A 21,020-nucleotide genomic window follows, 5' to 3' on the forward strand; every position below is an offset into this window, starting at 1 on the left:
TTAGTTGCCCCATGGGCATGTGGGATCTTAGTTCTCTGACCAGAGATCAAACTCATGTTCCCTGCGTTGGAAGGCAGATTCTTAACCACTGGGCCACCAGGGAAGTCCCTGATTGACTTTTGAATTGAATATTAAATGAACCTTAAGTTCCTGGTATAAACCCCACTTGATCATGGTGTACTATCTTTTTATATATTACTAAATTCAATTGGTTGAAGTTTTGTGTAGAATTTTTGCATTGATGTTCTTGAAGATACTGATTATATATTAGTAGTTTACTTTGTTTTTTAGTATTTTTGGTTTTGATATTAGGGGTAATGTTAGTCTCTTAAAATGAGTTAGAAAGTGTTTTTTACTCTTCTATTTTATAGAGCAATTTGTATAGAATTATAAATTATTTTTTCCTTAAATGTTTGATATAATTCACCAGTGAAGTCATTTAGGTTTGTGAGAAAGTTTTAAGTTACAAAGATAGAGCTATTCAGATACAAGGCTAGCCAGTTTCTTTACTGGGTATAAGGAAATTTCCTTACTGCATATAGGGCTATTATATCTTCTTGAGAGAGCTCCTTAGCTTTGGTCTTGTAAGGAATCTGTAATTTCATCTAAGTTGTCTAATTTATTGATGCAGAGTTGCTCACATTATTCCCCATTATCCTTTTAATAATTATAGGATGTCCACTCTTGTCCCTGTTATTGAAAATTTGTATTTTTTCTCTTTTTTTCCTCATCAGTCTATAAAAAGATTTGTCTATTTTTTTGCTCTCAAAAACTTGATTTTGCCTTTACAAATTTTTTTCTATTTTTTTGTTTCGCTAATTTCCACACTGCTCTTTATTATTTCCTTATTTCTACTTATTTGGGGTTTAATTTACTCTTCCTTTTCTTGTTTTATAAGGTATGGTGACTGAGTTGGGTAAAGAGCCCGCCTGCAGTGCAGGAACTGTAGTTTGATCCCTGGGTGGGGAAGATCCCCTGGAGGAGGACACGGCAACCCACTCCAGTATTCTTGCCTAGAGAATCCCTGGACAGAGGAGCCTGGCAGGCTGTAGTCCATGGGGTCGCACAGAGTTGGTCACTACTGAAGCGACTGAGTACATGCACATAAAGTATAGCTGAGCTTATGATTTTGAGACCCGCCCATAAACAGTAGAATGGATATTGTATTATGCTGTATCAGGACTGGTGTATAGAATGTAGTCAGTTTTCTGTTCTTTGGTCTGTTTGATGTTTAAATGGCTGTTCTCTTTAAATTCTGTGATTTTATGCTCTTCTGTATGTATAATAGATCTCACAGTTTTTTAAAAAATGGATTATAACAAAATTTTATGTGTAATATCTTACTAATTTAAAAATCTCTAAGAAATGGAGAATTTTAGGAAAATATACAGTAACATTAATTTTAGAAGGATAAAACTGGTCAGTTTTCAGAGAAGAAATTGATGCATTTGTTGAAAATGAACCTCAAAATTTTGCCTGGACTCCATAGATGTGTTCAGACTTTGAAGGAGCAGGTAATCCCCATGCCAGTTTAAGAGCATAGGTAATGATTGAACTTCTCCCCAGTTTATTTCATATAGCTGGCAAAGTTTTTTTTAACCCCAGTAAATTATAGGAGAAATAGTGTTAGTGTTAGTCGCTCAGTTGTCCCTGACTCTTTGCAACCCCATGGACTGCAGCCCACCAGGCTCCTCTGTCCATGAGATTTTCCAGGCCAAGGATACTGGAGTGGGTTGCCATTTCCTTCTCCAGGGGATCTTCCCAACCCAGGATTGAACCTGGGTCTCCTGCACTGCAGGCAGATTCTTTACTGACTGAGGTACAAGGGAAGTCAAATGAAACTACAAATGAAGTTTAGGAGAAATAAACTTCATAAATATAGATGCTAAATCCAAATTTTAAAATAGCAATTCCATTCAGTAGAAACTGAAAATAATAACACTATGAATAACTGGCATACATGTCAGGAGAGTAAGAATATTTTAGTATTTGAAATATGTTTTTATAGGTATATTTTACTTCTCATCTAGGAACTGAAATGTCTTTTAGTTTTGTTTCCGGGAAGACCTCAGAGGCATTGTTTTCAGCAGATTTGTGTGCCTCTGAACTGAACGGTCTCTTGGATCTTGTACCCTTATACTGTGCATCTGAAGTGTGCTCACATGTTCTCAGGCCTGCTGCTACCCACCCAGATGTAGTGAATATCCTGGTTTTGGTAGGCTGGATCTGCCATAGATGTTAGTAGGGACTCATTGGCCTGTTTTGTTATACACCTTATTTCTCATTTACTTAAATGGGATAGAGCTATGTGATGAGACCGCATTTTCAGATAAGGGCAATTTTAGAATGAAGATTCAGGGTACTTTGAGGTATATCTCCTCATTAAAGTTAAAGCTATAGAGGGGACTTCCTTGGTAGTCCAGTGGTTGAGATTTTGCCTTTCAATGCAGGAGATGTGGGTTCCATCCCTGGTCAGGGAGCTCAAGATCTCATATGCATCAAGGCCAAGAAACCAGAGCATAAACAACAGAAGCCATATTGTAATAAATTCAATAAAGACTAAAATTAGTACACATAAAAAAATCTTTAAAAAAATGTTAAAGCTATAGCAATATGGGGGAGATGTTATGGTGAGGGGATCTTGGGGACTTATATAAAGTCATCCAGGACATTCTCTGGTGGTCCAGTGGTTACAACTTGGTGCTTTCACTGCAGGGTCCTGGGTTTGATCCCTGGTCAAGAACTAAGGTCCTGCAAGCTGCATGGTGCTGCCAAAAAAAAAAAAAAAAAAAACCCGTATTAGGAGATTTTATGAGAGCTTTGTGTAGTGGACCATTCACAGCCTAATTCACCCCAGCCCCTGACTGGAGGTCCATCACCTAACCATCTCTGAGAACCTATCCTTTCCACCAGGCTAATTTGGTCTTCTGTTAAGCTCTTTCTCATTTATTTACTATCCTTTTGCCAACAATTTCAGATTAATAAACTGGGAAGGTGTTATCAGAAAAGGCTGAGGATCTGCTCTTCCACCAGAAGACTTTAATTGGTCCTATGCTCGGGCCTTTTTTCCTCCCAAACGCATCTGTCCCCTCTTTAACCCTGAGGCTGAGGCCGTTCAACAGGTGCATCAAGCTAGTTTATGGCTTAACAGCCATGCACCTGCCCTGGAACTGCCTCAGTACTCATTATTTTATTTTTAAATTAATGGTTAGTTCCCCTCTCATTAGGGTTATCTTCATTTCAAATTCATCCCCATCCTGACTACTACTGTCTTCCCCTCGTCTCCTGGACAAGGGTATGTGAATCTTTATGACATCAGACTCTGGAACTTATATGGCCTTATGCATATCCTACAAGGTGAAGAGTAGAAGATGATTCTCCAGAGAAGCTTTCTCTAGTGTGGGCATACTGTGATGCTGTGTGGCTTGTAGCACACCCCAGCCACATTCCAGCCCTCGAAGAAGAACATCTTGCCAACCCAAAGGACTGATATTTGACCTTAATGATGGTTTCCCACAATCTGGTATTTCTTGGGCTCCTTCCTGATAAATGTGAGAGTTGCATGATGCTGGACTGGTTTCTGGATCAGGAGGCCTCTTAAATCAGCATCCTCTGGAGTTTGATCACTCTTACTGATGGTTCATACTCCACTTTACCATAATAATCCCCTACTTCATGAAGTCTTGGGAATGATCTAGTTCCCCAAGACCATGAAGGCAGTGCAGCAACTAATGACCCTATTTGCCTCCCATCTGATCCTGGTGTATTCATTCGGACCTCACCCAGCTGGGCTGCCATCTTCCAAGAGGACTCAGTTCTTGGGATTCTTACTTCTATGCCTATTTCTGAAAAAAAGATGATCTCAGTGCATATCAGCTGCTTCACTTGGGAGTGAGACTTGCTTATGCTTTCATTCGCTGTTTAGGAGCACTATATCAAAGAGTCCTGGCATCCAGTCAGACTACAACACCGGGTCCACTACAGCTGAAGCAGCTGCTGAAAACCTAGAATAAGCCAGATAGATGTCTTTTTTCAAGTGTGTTAGGTTGGTCATCTATAATGTGCCAGGCGTATAGATTTAGAGTCACTGATGCCTTGGGGTTTGTTCATAATCTGAGCAATCAGGAGATTACCTGGAAAGATTTCTGAGATAACCTTCAGCAGGCCAAGACTGGTGGAAGACACACACTGACCAGCACCTGATAGTTCTGAGAACACGTGGGAAGGAACAATCCTTTCAATGCCAAAGAAATACCTACCATGGTGGAAATGAGAAGACTTCTGGCTGGTGCCCTTCACACTGACTTCTGGCTGCAGTTGATGCCATTCTTTCTTGTCGTGCCCTGTGTAATCTATCAAGACCCTGCTATCCACCTTGGGCCACAGTAACCTTTATGTTGCCCAAGATGCTACTGCCAGTTTGAGGATTTGGGCCTCTGAAAAGAGTGTGACTTTGAAGAGTGGTGCTGGAGAGTTGCCTCTTGCAGTGTTCCAGCAGGTAAACTCAGAGATCTCAGCTTTGTTACCCTTTTGGGGGGACCTGGAGATGATGGATTCTTAATAACTGCATTACCACCGTAGACCCACCACTTATAGCCTGTGGCCTTTTGTTCTTCTGTTTTTGATCCTCTACAATAGGCTTTACATTTAGGACCTTCTCCTTCTCCCCAGACATGAATTTTAGTCTTTCACTTCACATCAGAAGCATTTATTAACAGCCCTGAATCAGATGTTATCAGAATCAGAGTATTGATGGAAGGAGATCCACGTGTATTGATTGGCAACCGAGCTATCTCCATCTAGCTCATCAAAGGTGGTGTTAAAGGTTTTTTAGGAAAACTTCCTTGACTCTATAGGTAGCCTTGAAACTTTTATCAAAAATTCGTATTGGGACTTCCCTGACAGTCCAGTGACTAAGACTCTACACTCCCAATGCTGGGGCCTGGGTTTGATCCCTGGTCAGGGACCTAGATTCCCCATGCTACAATGGAAAGATCCTACGTGCCACAACTAAGGCCCCATGCAGCCAACTAAGTAAATACATATTTTTTAAAGACTCGTAGTGATATTTTCCCACCGGATGTTCTATGGTAGTATTTTCAATGTCTCAGAAGTTTGTAAGAAAATGACTAGGGTCTGCTTTATAGAATGCAATTCAGCTGAAAAATAGTTTATTTCTCATGGATGGTGAACTAACTCTGAAGAACTAAAACTTTTAAAAGGTCATTACTATTTTCAAAATTGACAAATGTTTTTGTTCTAGGTATGATAAAGTTAAAATATGCATCAAATTTTGTGGCTGGAAGGATCTTTAGGGGCAGTGGTATGATGGAGGCTCAGGCTGCCTCACAAGAGCTGACTGTGCAGACCTCTTCCCAACTCCGCATTCAGTGATAACATACTAAATTGATGACTACCATTGAAATTGCCCTATGAGAGTATATATTTTGGAATTCAACAAATGCTACAAATTAGGGATCCCCCCCACAAATAAATATTTTACCAGCTCCCCAGTACATAGGGGTCATCTAGAGTAAACCAACAGCTTCATCTGTTTTTAATAGATGAAGACTATTGAGAGTTTACTCAAGAAGCCACAACCAATTAGAAGAACTAAGGACTAGAACCCAATACTTTCATCTCCCTTGTTTGATCCTCTTTTCTGATATGCAGTAAGACATTGACCTAACTCTTTGAATGCAAAATTTAAACTTAGTGATGTTAACAGAGCTGTGGTAAACTTATTTGTCTGAAGAGGCTTCTATTCCTTATTTATAACACAAGGGTTTGGATTAGATTAAAAAAATTTTTTGGCTCTGATTTTTCACAATAATTCCACAATAAAAGTTTAATCACGAGAAAAATATGAGGCATATTACTGCTTTTTATGGTTTGCTTCAGAGAAGGCAATGGCACCCCATTCCAGTACTCTTGCCTGGGAAATCTCATGGACGGAGGAGCCTGGTAGGCTGCAGTCCATGGGGTTTCGAAGAGACTGAGCGACTTCACTTTCACTTTTCACTTTCATGCATTGGAGAAGGAAATGGCAACCCACTCCAGTATTCTTGCCTGGAGAATCCCAGGGACAGAGAAGCCTGGTGGGCTGCCGTCTATGGGGTCGCACAGATTCGGACACAACTGAAGCGACTTAGCAGCAGCAGCAGCATGGTTTGCTTCAAGGACCTAAAGTGGGTGATTATTTCCCCACATGGTAAAATTTCTTTTTTTTTTTGATGGTGTGAATGACCAAATCCCCTTCCCCAGAGAAATAATGCTTCCTAGTTCCCTCTGCTTTTTCCTCACTAATAAGGAATAATGCATCTTTTAAACACTGAATCCAAAGCTTAGCTGGTAGGAGATCTTAGTAAAGGTAGTTTTTCTGTTCCCTTTGTGGGAATAAGACCTGCTGTGGACCAATCGTGTTATCTTGATAGATAAGAGATGAGTTCCTTTTCTTAAAAAGTGCTTCAACTCTATTCACTCACTTTATTGGGGGCAGGAAAAGTAATACTTTTGTAATGGTTAAGAGCCCTGTCCACCTGGATTAGAATCTAAGCACAGTACGTAAATATATACGTGACCTTGAGCGAGATACTTAACTGCTCTATTCCTCAGTTTCCTCATCTTAAAAAATAAGGCTAGTAATAGTCTCATAATGAGGATCGAATGAGTTAGTAATGTGGATGCATAGAACAGACTGCTACATAAGTGTTTGCTGCTGTTATTGTCATGTAATTGACCCTGGTCAGTTGCATAACATTTATTGGGACAAGTCATTAGGCCTTAGTAAATCCAACAGCCTTTCTGCCTCTAATTTTATAGCACTTCACTACTTGTCTCATTTCAACCCAGATCCCAAACCCTGTTGATAAGAGATGATATGATTTAGGTCTATATTAATAGAAAATCACTTCTGCACAAATCTTTGAACTGAACTGATACAAAGTTAATTGAATGGAGTTATATTTAGAGGAATTACTCTTGGCAGTTCCTCAGTAGGAGTAAGTGAATAAATGAGTTGGTATAATCTGATTTTTTCTGTTTAGTGATTATCTTTTGTCTCTTCTCAGAAAGAATGTTATGATTGGATCACCACATCCTCTCACCTCCTTTCTGGTCTCAAAGGCAGAAAAATTAAGTTACTGACACATGAAGAAAAACAGCAGCTCCTTGGAGAAGAGGTATTTGCCATACATTAGCACTGGTCGTCATTCACGCTTTTCCTGTATTTCAATAGATAAGAGCACCTTGACTTTTTCCAACCAATGTTTTGAATCCTCATTCATTTACTCTATGAGAATTTGGGTTCTGACCAAGAGCACTGGCAGCTCTTCTCTCTTCTAAAGAAGAGAGTCCTCACCCAAACATCTCTCTTCACTTTCTTGGAGGGTGATTTTGCCTCCTAGGATATGGCAACGCACTCCAGTATTCTTGCCTGGAAAATCCCATGGACTGAGGAGCCGGACAGACTACATAGTCCAGAGGGTCACAAAGAGTGGGACGTGACTGAACGAAGCACAACACATTACAGAGGGGAGCTGCCTGCCACTCCCTGAGGCATCTCCTCAGACTTCTCTGCTTCTGCCCACACCCCTCCTTCTCCACTTAGCCTCAGTCTTCCCATCAAGGTTATGTCTTCCTTTGGGTACTTAATCTCATGTGCATTGTCTTCTTTCTTTAGTATCTTTAATGCCTTCCTCTCTAATGATTCCATTTTATCAATGTATTCAGTTCAGTTCAGTCGCGCAGTCGTGTCCGACTCTGCGATCCCATGAATCGCAGCACGCCAGGCCTCCTTGTATTAGCAATCTATAATCACGGTCTCTCTTCCATCTGAGAAAATATGTCCCTTGATTTTTTCTCCTCCTTTACTACTTCTTTCCCTCCTTCCTAGCACAATCACTTTTCTTAAAACTCTATGTAAAGTCCCCCAGTGAGCTTACTGTCAGATTCAGGTGTCTCCAATCCCATATTTAACCTGACTTCTCTGTAGCATTTGATACTGTTAACCATTCACTTTTTTGGTCATCTCTCTTTGCAAGACAAAAACTCCGTCTTTCTCCTACTTCTTTCTTTTCATGTAGTCTTCCACCTCTGCCTGCCTCTTAAATATTGATATTCTTTCCTTGGCTTATTTTCCCTCTCATTCAACACTCTCCACATTGCTATGTTAATCCTGTAGTTTTAACCACCTGTTAACTGAGGATCCCAAGTCAATGAATATCATGTACCTAATGGCTTCCCTGGTGGCTCAGCTGGTAAAGAATCCACCTGCAATGCGGAAGACCTGGGTCAATCCCTGGGTTGGGAAGAGCCCCTGGAGGAGGGCATGGCAACCCACTCCAGTATTCTTGCCTGGAGAATCCCCATGGGCAGAGGTCTTGTCTGGAGAATCCCCATGGACAGAGGAGCCTGGCAGGCTACCGTCCATTGAGTTGCAAAGAGTCAGACACAACTGAGCACATAATGGCAGTCACAAACGTTTATTTTTACTTCAGTCTGATGGAGTTTGTCTCCAGCAAAGTCTGAAGAAGTTCCTGTTGCTATTGGAGCCATAAACTATACAGGTGTGATCTGATGGCATATATGTCAATGCTCTTGGGTCTAAGAAGGAAGTTTCTGTCTATACACTTGCAGGACTTCTGTTTTACATTTATTTAATTTTTTTTTTTTTTTTAATTTTGGCTGTACTATGTGGCTTGTGGGAGTTCCCCAACCAGGGGTTGAACCTGGGCCACAACAATGAAAGCTCTGATTGTAACCAGTAGACTACCAGGGAACTCCTTATTTTACATTTAAACACTGAAAAAAACACCATCTTTCTAAGTTGTACACCCTTAACAAATTCTCATTTTTTTCTTTGCTGCCCAGATCTTGGCCAGAATTATTTTGAATTAACCACCGAATGATTTCATTAACATTATATATCTTAAATTACAGTACAATTTTAGAAACTTAATGAAGTACCATAGATATAATCTTGGCTGCACTTCAGATCTAGGAAAAAATTCAAGACCTAAACAGAATCACAAAGACTTAAGAACAGAAAGGATTTTAAATGTCATTGAATTCAACCAACCATCAGATGCATGAATCTTAGTGTAATACCTACACAGTTGATCATTAGGTCTATATTTGAGTATCTGAAGTGATAGAGAACTTTCAGAGTTAGTCCATTTGTTTTTGGTGAGCAGTGACTATTAGAACATTATTCTTTTATTGAACAAAATGATAGACATTTCCTTGTAGCTTTTTTCCTACCTTCTGGTCCTAGTTCAGTCTTTGAGTTTGTATGAAAAGGCTGTTACGTCCTCCACATTATAGTATTTCCCACTATTCTATATTACGGTATTTCTAACATTTGAAACTAGCTATATTCAACCTAAGTCTGTGTCTGGGTTTTCTATTATTTTATATTAATCTGTCTGTTCATTAGTCATCACCACAGTGTTTTAATTATTGAGGCCTTATGATACATTTTTATATTTGGCAGGGTCAGCACTTCCTCACTAATCTTTTTGGGGTGTTTGATGGCTATTCTTGTTTATTTATTCTTCTATATAATCTCCCTCTAGAAAATATATGATGCTTTAAAACTCAGGTGATATTAAATTTATATACTCACTTAGAACACACTTTTATGCTGTTGAGTAGTCCTGTGAAGAATATGGCTGACAGGATGTCCACCTGTATGCCTTTTAATAATGTTTTATCGTTTTCTCATTTTGCACATTTCTTGTAAGGTAGGCTTAAATATTTTATTTTTTGATATTTTAAATGGAATCTTCTTTTCCATTATACCTTCTAATTGGTTACTGTGTATATATTACTGATTTCTGTATTTTAATTTTTTGTATGGTGACTCTACTAAATTATCTTATTATTTTAATAGCTTTTCAATAAATTCTTTTGGGTTCTCCAGATATTCAATTAAACCACCTACACATAGAAATAGTTTTACCTCTTTTCCCTCCCCCGCCAATTATTATGCCTTTAATTGCTTTTTCTTGTCTAATTGCATTGAATTATTCTTCTCGTCTTTCCTTCTGCCTTAATCTTTAGAATTTTCATTAGTGAGGACCTGCTGAAGGCAAACTCAATTTTTGGTTGTCTGAAAATGTCTTTTTTTCACCTCATTCTTAAATTTTTTGCTGTGTATACAATTCTAGGATGATTTTCTCTCTGCACATAGAAGATACTATTTCCACTGTTTTCCAGGTTTTGTTGTTACCAAACTGACAATTGAAAATCCAGCTGTCAGACTTCCTTTGTGGCTCAGTGGTAAATAATCACCTGCCAATGCAGGAGACACGGGTTCGATCCCTGGTATGGGAAGATCCCACACACTGCGGAGCAACTAAGCCTTTGCACCACAACTGTTGAGCCTGTGCTCTGCGCACCCTAGAGCCCGTGCTCTCCAGCAAGAGAAGCCACGGCGATAAGTCTGTGCACCGCAACGAAGAGTAGCCCCCAGTCACTGCAACTAGAGAAAAGCCCATGTAGAAAGGAAGACGCAGCACAGGCACAAATCAATAAGTAAAAATCCAAAAAATCTTTTGAAGTTAATCTCTCTGGCTGCATTTAAGATATTCTTTTTTATTTTGGCATTTTGCAGCTTCACTCTGATAAATGTGGATGAAGTTTTTCTTTTTTAAATTTTACTTGGGATTCTCTTGGTTTTTGGAATCTTTGGCTGGGTATCTTTCACTGGATTTGGAAAATTCTCAGTCATCAACTGTTCAGTTATTGTCTCTACTGTATTTTCTCTTTCCTTTCCTTCACTCTGAATGGATATATATTGGAATCTGTCCCCAATGTCTTTTAATTCTTCATATTTTCTATCTCTTTGCCTCTCTGCATTGATTCCTGGATGATTTTTTCTGACTTAATTTCCAGTTCACTGATTTGCTCTTTAGCTGAGTTTAATCTGCTCTTAAAGCTTTCTGTTGAGTTTGAAATTTAATTATTCAAGTTCTATTTGGTTCTTTTTCAAATCTGATTATTTTTGTAATCTTTCATAGTTTCGATCTCTTATTTCTTTTAAAGTTTAAATATAACTATGTAGCCTATCTGATAATTTGAACATATATCTATATAAGATATTAACTACAGTATTATTTGTAATAAAATATAAGAAACAATATAAATACTGATCAATAGAAAATTACTTTCATAAATTATGGTATGTTCAAGTAGTAGAATTCCATACAGATAAAATAGATGATTATATAGTGAAATAAGAATCACCCATGATATGCTATTGAGAAAAGCAGATGAAGGAACGTAACATTTATTATTATTTCATTTGTATGAATGTGTTTATATGTGGATAAAGCAGACTAGAATACTCAACAAAGTGATTCAAGTTGTTACCTCTGAGGGTTGAGATTATTAATTTCTCTGTAATGGTCAAATATTTTATAGCAATAGTGTGTTATCAGGAAAAGTATTTTCATTTTGGAAAAATATCCTAATATACTATTTTTCTACACCATGTACATAATGCTACAGCATAATTTAAAATAGCTATAAAATATCTTATATGGTTTATACTATATTTTTAGTGGCATTTTTCTATTGTGGGTATTAAGCTTATGTATAACTTTGTTTTATAAATATTGCTGCAATAAACTTCTGAAGGACAGTCTTTAGTCAATATTTGTGCAGACTCCACTGAGGTATTCAACACTGTTGACTCCTTCTCTCTTCGCTTTTTCCTTGTGACCCTTTCACACTTCTGAGGCAACTTGTAGCCTCCTTTCCAGTCTCCTCTTTCTTCCCTGAACCTTTTTGTGACTAGGTTCCTGTCCAAATAAGGCCTTGTCCCCTAGTCATTTCACAAGTTCTCCTTTGGCAATATAATTTACTTTCTTGGCTTGAAATAAATGCAGATAACTGTTAAATCTTTATCTATAACCAACAGCCTTCCAATCTAAACTCCAGATCCACAAATTCAGCTACTTACTTATTTCGCCCCTTCATGGGTCACAGTCTTGTGTAACTCAATGAAACTGTGATCCACCCTATGTAGGGCCACCCAAGATGGACAGGTCATGGTGGAGAGTGCTGACAAAATGTGATCCACTGGAGAAGGGAAACCACTTCAAACCACTTCAGCATTCTTGCCTTGAGAACCCCATGAACACTATGAAGAGGCAAAAAATGACACTGGAAGATGAACCCCCTAGGTCTGAAGGTGTTCAGTACCCTACTGGGGAAGAGCAAAGGGCAATTACTAATAGCTCCAGAAAGAATGAAGCAGCTGGGCCAAAGCAGAAATGACACTCAGTTCTGGATGTGTCTGCTGGTGAAAGTAAAGTCTGATGCTGTAAAGAACTGGAATGTTAGGAACTGGAATGTTAGGTCCATGAATCAAGGTAAACTGGATGTGGTCAAGCAGGAGACGGCAAGAGTGAACATTGACATCTTAGGAATCAGTGAATGAAAATGGACAGGAATGGGCGAATTTAGTTCAGATGATCATTATAGATATAATACTGTGGGCAAGAATCCCTTAGAAGAAATGGAATAGCCCTAATAGTCAACAAAAGAGTCTGAAATACAGTACTTGGGTGCAACCTTGTAAATGGCAGAATGATCTCACTTCGTTTCCAAGGCAAACCATTCCGCGTGACAGTAATCCAAGTCTATGTCCCAACCACTGATGCTGGAGAAACTGAAGTCGACCGGTTCTATGAAGACCTACAACACCATCAAGGGCTAACACCAAAAAAGAGATATCCTTTTCATCATAGAGGATTGAAATGCAAAGGTAAGAAGTCAAGAGACACCAGGAATAATAGGCAAGTTTGGCCTTGGAGTACAAAATGAACCAGGGCAAAGGGTAGTTTTGTCAAGAGGATGCACTGGTCATGGCAAACACCCTTTTCCAGTAACCCAAGAGGCAGTTCTACACATGGACATCACCAGATGGCCAATATGGAAATCAGATTGATTATGTTCTTTGCAGCCAAAGATGGAGAAACTCTATACAGTCAGCAAAAACAAGTCCTAGAGAGCTGACTGTGGCTCAGATCATGAACTCCTTATTGCAAAATTCAGGCTTAAATTAAAGACAGTAGGGAAAACCACTAGGTAATTCAGGTATGAACTAAATCAAATCCCTTATGATTATACAGTGGAGATGTTGAATAGATTCATGGGAATAGATTTGATAGACAGAGTGATTGAAGAACTATGAACGAAGGTTTGTAAAATTGTACAAGAGGCAGTGACCAAAACCATCCCAAAGAAAAAGAAATGCAATAAGGCAAAGTAGTTGTCTGAGGAGACGTTACAAATAGCTGAGGAAAGACGAGAAGCGAAAAGCAAGGGAGAAAGGAAAGATGTATCCAGCTGAATGCAGAGTTCCAAAGAATAACAAGGAGAGATAAGAAGGCCTTCTTAAATGAACAATGCAAAGAAATAGAGGAAAGCATTAGAATGGGAAACTAGAGATCTTGTCAAGAAAATTGGAGATATCAAGGGAACATTTCATGCAAGGATGGGCATGATAAAGGACAGAAACAGTAAGAATATACAGAACTATATAAGAACGGTCTTAATGACCCAGATAACTACAATGATGTGGTCACTCAACTACAGCTGGAGATCCTGGAGTGTAAAGTCAAGTGGGCAGTAGGAAGCATTACTCCAAACAAAGCTATTGGAGGTGACAGAATTTCAGCTGAGCTGTTTAAAATCCTAAACGATAATGCTGTGAAAGTTCTGCACTCAGTATGTCAGCAAATTTGGAAAACTGAACAGTGGCCACAGGACTGGAAAAAGTCAGTTTTCATTCTAATCCCGAAGAATAATGCCAAAGAATGTTCAAACTATCATACAGTTGCATTCATTTCACATGCTAGCAAGGTTATGCTGAAAATCCTTTAAGCTAGGTTTCAGCAGTATATGAACTGAGAACTTCCAGATATATATGCTGGGTTTCAAAGAGGCAGAGAGAGGAACCAGAGATCAAATTGCCAACATCTGTTGGATCATGGAGAAAGCAAGGAAGTTCCAGAAAAACTGCTTCATTGACTATGCTAAAGCCTTTGCCTGTTTGGATCACAACAAATGTGTGGAAGATTCTATAAGAGATGGGCGTACCAGACCACCTAACTGTCTCTTGAGAAACCTGTATGCAGGTCAAGAAGCAACAGTTAAAATCAGACATGGAACAACTGACTGTTTCCAAGTTGGGAAAGGAGTATGACAAGGCTGCATATGGTCACCCTGCTTATTTAACTTCTATGCAGAGTACATCATGCGAAATGCCAGGCTGGATGAGTGACAAGCTGAAATCAAGATTGCCAGGAGAAATATCAACAACCTCAGATATGCAGATGGTAACACTCTAACAGCAGAAAGTGAAAAGGAACTAAACAGCCTTTTGATGAGGGTTAAAGATGAGAGTGAAAAAGCTGGCTTAAAATTCAGCATTCAAAAAACTAAGATCATGATTCCATCACTTCATGGCAAACAGAAGGGGAAAAAGTAGAAGCAGTGACAGATTTTATTCTCTTGGGCTCCAAAATCACTGCGAACAGTAACTGCAGCCACAAAATTAACAGACACAGAGACATAACTTTGCCAATAAAGATCTGTATAGTCAAAGCCATAGTTTTTCCAGTAGTCATGTAAGGATGTGAGTTGGACCATAAAGAAAGCTGAGTGCCAAGGAATTGATGCTTTTGTGGTGCTGGAGAAGACTCTTGAAAGTCCTTTGGACAGCAAGGAGATCAAACCAGTCATTCCTAAAGGAAATCAGTCCTGAATATTCACTGGAAAGACTGATGCTGAAGCTGAAACTTCAGTGCTTTGGGCATCTGATGTGAAGAGCCGACTCATTGGAAAAGACCCTGATGCTGGGAAATATTGAAGTCAAAAGGAGAAGGGGGTGGCGGAGGGTGAGATGGTTGGATGGCATCATCAACTCGATAGACCTGGGTTTGAGCAAACTCCAGGAAATAGTCAAGGACAGGGAAGCCTGGTGTGCTGCAGTCCATGAGGTCACAAAGAGTCAGACACGACTGAGTGACTGACAACAAGTTGCTAGAGTGATTGTTTTGAAATACGAAACAGGTCAAATTATTGGTATGTCAGGATAAAATCCAGTCTCCCTGGCATAATATCCTAGTCCTTCCTCTGACTGTGCTCCTGTCCATCTGCTTCTAAGTTTTTGTTCTATTGACTTCCTTTTGTTCTTAGTGCCAGTCATGTGCAAATAACATTCTCTGTCTGGAACTCACTTGTGCCATCTTTTTTCTCCTCACCCATCCTTCAAGAGGAAACGCAGACATTGTGTCCGCCAAGAAACCTTCTGGATTAACCCTCTCTTTCACCCCTGCCCAATACTAGATCTGGCTTAGGTGCTCCTGCTCTTTGACTATATGTCACCATAGTATTTTCTTGTCCACTAAATTGTAAGCTGCTTAAGCCAGGGACTGTTCTTATTTACCTTTGTATCCTTATCACTAGCATAGTGCCCAGTTACAAAATTAATGCTCATTAAATATTTTTTGAATGGAAATATTGGTAATCTTCTGCATAAATATTTATGTCCACTAAGCTACAATATAGTATTGTTGTGTCTAATAGGATATTCTAAAAGGATTAAGTGAGCCTGAAGCAGGAAAGATTCATAAAGAAATTGAAGAAAACATGGAGGACAAGAAACTTGAGAAGGAAAAGAAAGAAGAGAGTGCAGAAGAGGTAAGATTATTTAGTATTATTTCCTTTTCCTTTGTATTTTTAAAGAAAATATATAATGAATATATATATTTAAAGAATGAATATATAATGAAAAAATATATATATATTTGAGCCTCCAAGATGGCTAGTGGTAAAGAATCCCCCTGCCAATGCCAGAGACATGAGTTCAATCCCTGAGTCAGGAAGATCTCCTGGAGAAGGAAATGGCAGGCTCTATAGTCCATGGGAGTCAGACTCGACTTAGAGACTAAACAACAGCAACAAATGCAGTGTGTGTATATACATGTGTATATATACTATTGAAAGTAGAAATAGATCATCTGGAGTGAACGCTTCAACTTCCTTCCTTTCCTCATTTCAGTTCAGTTCAGTCGCTCAGTTGTGTCCGACTCTTTGCGACCCCATGAATCGCAGCACACCAGGCTTCCCTGTCCATCACCGACTCCCGGAGTTCACTCAGACTCACGTCCATTGAGTCAGTGATGCCATCCAGCCATCTCATCCTCTGTCGTCCCCTTTTCCTCTTGCCCCCAATCCCTCCCAGCATCAGAGTCTTTTCCAATGAGTCAACTCTTCGCATGAGGGGGCCAAAGTACTGGAATTTCAGCTTTAGCATCATTCCTTCCAAAGAAATCCCAGGGCTGATCTCCTTCAGAATGGACTGGTTGGATCTGCTTGCAATCCAAGGGACTCTCAAGAGTCTTCTCCAACACCACAGTTCAAAAGTATCCATTCTTCAGCACTCAGCTTTCTTCACAGTCCAACTCTCACATCCATACATGACCACTGGAAAAACCATAGCCTTGACTAGACGGACCTTTGTTGGCAAAGTAATGTCTCTGCTTTTGAATATGCTATCTAGGTTGGTCATAACTTTCCTTCCAAGGAGTAAGCGTCTTTTAATTTCATGGCTGCAGTCACCATCTGCAGTGATTTTGGAGACCAAAAAAATAAAGTCTGACAGTGGTTCCACTGTTTCCCCATCTATTTCCCGTGAAGTGATGGAACCAGATGCCATGACCTTCGTTTTCTGAATGTTGAGCTTTAAGCCAACTTTTCACTCTCCACTTTCACTTTCATCAAGAGGCTTTTTAGTTCCTCTTCACTTTCTGCCATAAGGGTGGTGTCATCTGCATATCTGAGGTGATTGATATTTCTCCCGGCAATCTTGATTCCAGCTTGTGCTTCTTCCAGCCCAGCATTTCTCATGATGTACTCTGCATATAAGTTAAATAAGCAGGGTGACAATATACAGCCTTGACATACTCCTTTTCCTATTTGGAACCAGTCTGTTGTTCCATGTCCAGTTCTAACTGTTGCTTCCTGATCTGCATACAGGTTTCTCAAGAAGCAGGTCAGGTGGTCTGGTATTCCCATCTCTTTCAGAATTTTCCACAGTTTATTGTGATCCACACAGTCAAAGGCTTTGGCATAGTCAATAAAACAGAAATAGATGTTTTTCTGGAACTCTCTTGCTTTTTCCATGATCCAGTGGAAGTTGGCAATTTGATCTCTGGTTCCTCTGCCTTTTCTAAAACCAGCTTGAACATCAGGAAGTTCACGGTTCATGTATTGCTGAAGCCTCATTTAGATTTACCCATACTTGCATGCACAGTTATGTCTTTATTTTCCAAGGATAGGGTGCCCCTCTTCCTTTCTAAATTCAGCCCTTTCCTAACTGGCCTCATTCACCTATACAACTGATAACTACACAATCTACCTCTCACTCTGATGCTGTTTCTTTATCCTTTCATTGCCATATTTTTCAAATAGTTGTTTAAACTCCTGGTCTCCACTCCTCAGCTCCCACTCTGAGCTGCCTTTTCTCACTCCCCTCAGGCCATCCACACTTCTCTTTTCCTTATCCTGTCTCCACCCCTGCCATGGCATTAATAATAAAAATAACCCTTATTGGGGCATTTGTAATAATAATAATAATGAAAATACAATGATAACTACCAATAATTGAGTGCCTACCATGGCCTATATGCTTTGCATGTTATCTCTTACTTACATAATACAACCTCAAGGTAAATATTATTGTTCCCATTTTACAGATAAGAAAACTGAAGCTCAAAAAGGAACTGATGTACTGAAAACCATATGCTATTAAGTGGCAGAACCAACATTCAGACCTAGTTTAGTCTGCCATAAGAGCCCTTGTAATTCCTGGGTGGACTACTATTTTCTTTTTCTTTCAGAACTCATGATTACTCTCTATTTTGTCTTAATTTACTTCCCTGGGGTGTTTCTTTGCTGTGAATAGTTTAAATATTGGCATGACCCCAGACCATGACATACATCCTTTACTCACTTTACGTACTGTACAAAAGAATAACAATATTGTATAACACCCATGCCTCTTTTGATCAGCATTTTCTGCTTTTCTTCTGTTATAGTACTTGGCACATAAAAGGCAAAATATATGGAATACATTATTTTTTGGCCACTAAATCTGTCATACCTATTAAATTTCCTCCTTCCCTTCTTCTGACATCTGAGTTCAGGCCCTTTCCTTCCTATTTTACAAACTCCTATTCAGCTTTCAAATGTTGTTTCACTGTAAAAAAAAAAAAAAAAAAAAAAACAAAAACCTAAGGTGTCTAGACAAAATGCAGGGCCCTTTTCTGGGTACACGTAGCTCTTGGAACTTACCTTTATGATCACAGTAATCATGTAGACCATAATTATTTTATTGGTTATCTCTCCCACAGTCCTATGAGTTCCTGAGGTCTGAAAGAAATCCTCTTTGTTCCACAGTTACTTCCCTTTGTCCCCACTTCCCTATCCCCGCTAATTTTTCCCACAGTGTTTCCTGTAAGTCTTCTAAATGCTTCCTGAATGATGAAAACAAATGGAAAACCAAAGCTTCAGACATGGTACCAGGCAACTTGCCCTGCCACTGGGTCACACACCAGCTCACTAATAGGTCTGTGGTATTTCTATGCCCTAGAAACCTTCGACATCCACAGAAAAGGAAAAAATCATTCGAGTCATTGGAGAAGATGAAAATATTCATTCCCAACCTCTATATGGAACAGATGCATTGTCTTCTTGGGTATGTATCTGCAACTCAGCTACGAAATTCAAAACTAGAAAATTTGATATTATGTAAAAATTATATGGATCTAACATAACTTTTAGCATTTCTAAGAGAACGCTTAAGTAATATATTTTCCAGATTTATTTTTCTCCCAGCATCATCCTTGGAAAAACTCTTGTTTGTTCACAAAAACTTTTCATTCTCTTCCTTAAAACTCATTTTAAAATCAGCATTTCATCCCTTTCTTTAACTTAACAATATTATGGTCAATATTTGATCAATTTAAAAAATGTATTTGTTCAACAGACTCTATTGATAACTGTGATAAGAACATACCAGCAACCACAAGAATTCCTGAGGAACTGGAAACCTTTAGACAGTAGCTATGGAAACTCAGCAGGAAAACAAAGTTAAAACTCCTTCACAAAAAGTTCTAGGATTATTTACACTTAAGTTAGCTCTAAATTTGTATCTCTCTGTACAGGATGCCATGACTTTAGGAATCTCTGGGTGGGCTTCATCCCACTAACCCCCTGAAAATGGTATGCAACATTCTGTCTGTATAGTCATACTGTGCATTTTCTTGGGGAGCAAGGGGATGTGCTGGAAATCCATAGACATCATCAAATTTCTCAACCTCAAAGTTAAGAACCATTTCATTGCTAGGAGTCTGACCCGTCTGAGTAGGAACAGGCATGGCGAGCTGTGCTGAGGGTACTGGTGGATAGCAGCTAGATCACTAAAGTGGCTGCATGGTCCAGAGTAGAGGCAGATTGCAGGGATGTAAGTGAAGGGAGGTTGTAGGAAATAGGCTCCAACTCTGGGAGGAAGAACTGGGTGAAATGATGTGGAGAGTTAGGCAGGAGCAGGCGAAGTTGGAGAAAGAGTGGTGCAGGGGGTTTGGGGGGATTGCAATCACATTCTTCCAAAGTAATGCCTTTTTAACAAGTTTCTAAAATTATATGTTAATATGTCAGTTGATAGGCTTCTTAGGTGGCTCAGTGGTAAAGAATCCGCTTGCCAATGCAGGAGACACAGGTTCGATCCCTAGGTCAGGAAGATCCCCTGGAGGAGGAAATGGCAACCCACTCCAGTATTCTTGCCTGGAAAATCCCATGAACAGAAGAGCTTGGCGGGCTACAGTCCATGGGGTCACAGGGTCCGGCACGACTGAACTGAGCATGCACACATATCAGGTGAGAAGACTGTGAGGCAAAGATGTAGGGGTAAACGATGCAAATGCAATGTCATGAGACATATTTTCTAAAAAAGCAAACAAAGGGTAGCACTATAATGAGAACCCCCCACCAGTCCCACCCAAAACCTTCCTACCCCAGATTTTCTCCCCTGAGGTAAAAGCCCTGCTATGCTATCCTGGCAAGGCGTCAGTGTGCGTGCTAAGTCACTTCAGTCATGTCCGACTCTTTGCGACCCCATGGACTGTAGCCTGCCAGGCTCTTCTGTCCATGGGATTCTCCAGGCAAGAATACTGGAGTGGGTTGCTGTGTCCTCCTCCAGGGGATCTTCCTGACCCAGGGATTGAACCCTTGTCTCTGTGTCTCCTGCATTGGCAGTCTGGTTCTTTACCATTAGTGCCATCTGGGAAGCCTGGCAAGGCATCAGGGTCTGGCCTACAGTGTGGCGAGAAGCAGCCAGGAAAACAGAAGCCTGTAGCCTGGGGCAAAATGGAGGGTGCGGTGCTTGTCTTTGATAGTGTGGGGCTCCTGCGCCAGGATGCCACAGTTCCATCTGATACAGTGTGGTGCCGTGTGGCGAGCCCACCTGAGGACGATGCGGTCCAGAAAGTCTATCTCTCGGCTTTGAAAAGTTGCTAATGTTCTACTATAGATCCCTGAAAACCCAACTGGCCAGGTTCTCGTTGACCCTGAGGCCTAAAATGGACTAAAATGCCATCCAGATGTACTTGCAAGTTCCTTGAAATAAGGGAGAATCACATTCATCCTAGGGGTGGTGACTGGACCACTGCACAGGTAGAAAGGAATCACCAGGTGCTCAAACAGAGGGGCCCTGTGTGCTAGGCAAGTGAAGACAAAGTTGATCTTTGGGGACGTTGGTACCCAGAGAATGAAGATCCTTGACCTGGAGGAGGTCAGAGATTCAGGGTGGGAGGTGGAGCCTGGGGGAAGGGTGCTGTCTTGATGTGGACTGTGCTGTGGATTCGGTGGGGCAGGAGGGGCCTTGGCTCTGTGCTCTTTCCATTCATAAAGACATCGGGGCTCCCTGAGGGCAGTTTAAGATTTTA

General features: G+C 40.0%; 1 protein-coding gene across 1 annotated transcript in view; it reads left to right on the plus strand.

Moving 5' to 3' along the window:
• AXDND1 (axonemal dynein light chain domain containing 1) overlaps positions 1-21,020 on the plus strand; it is a 78,981-nt gene that overhangs the window by 50,689 nt on the left and 7,272 nt on the right. Inside the window, exons 21-23 of the mRNA XM_027565459.1 lie at positions 7,071-7,181; positions 15,601-15,714; positions 18,668-18,772. Of these exons, the coding sequence (XP_027421260.1) occupies positions 7,071-7,181; positions 15,601-15,714; positions 18,668-18,772 (330 nt within the window). The remainder of the gene's footprint in view (positions 1-7,070; positions 7,182-15,600; positions 15,715-18,667; positions 18,773-21,020) is intronic.

This window comes from Bos indicus x Bos taurus, chromosome 16 (genome assembly GCF_003369695.1).
Source record: "Bos indicus x Bos taurus breed Angus x Brahman F1 hybrid chromosome 16, Bos_hybrid_MaternalHap_v2.0, whole genome shotgun sequence".
Taxonomy (NCBI): Eukaryota; Metazoa; Chordata; class Mammalia; order Artiodactyla; family Bovidae; genus Bos; species Bos indicus x Bos taurus.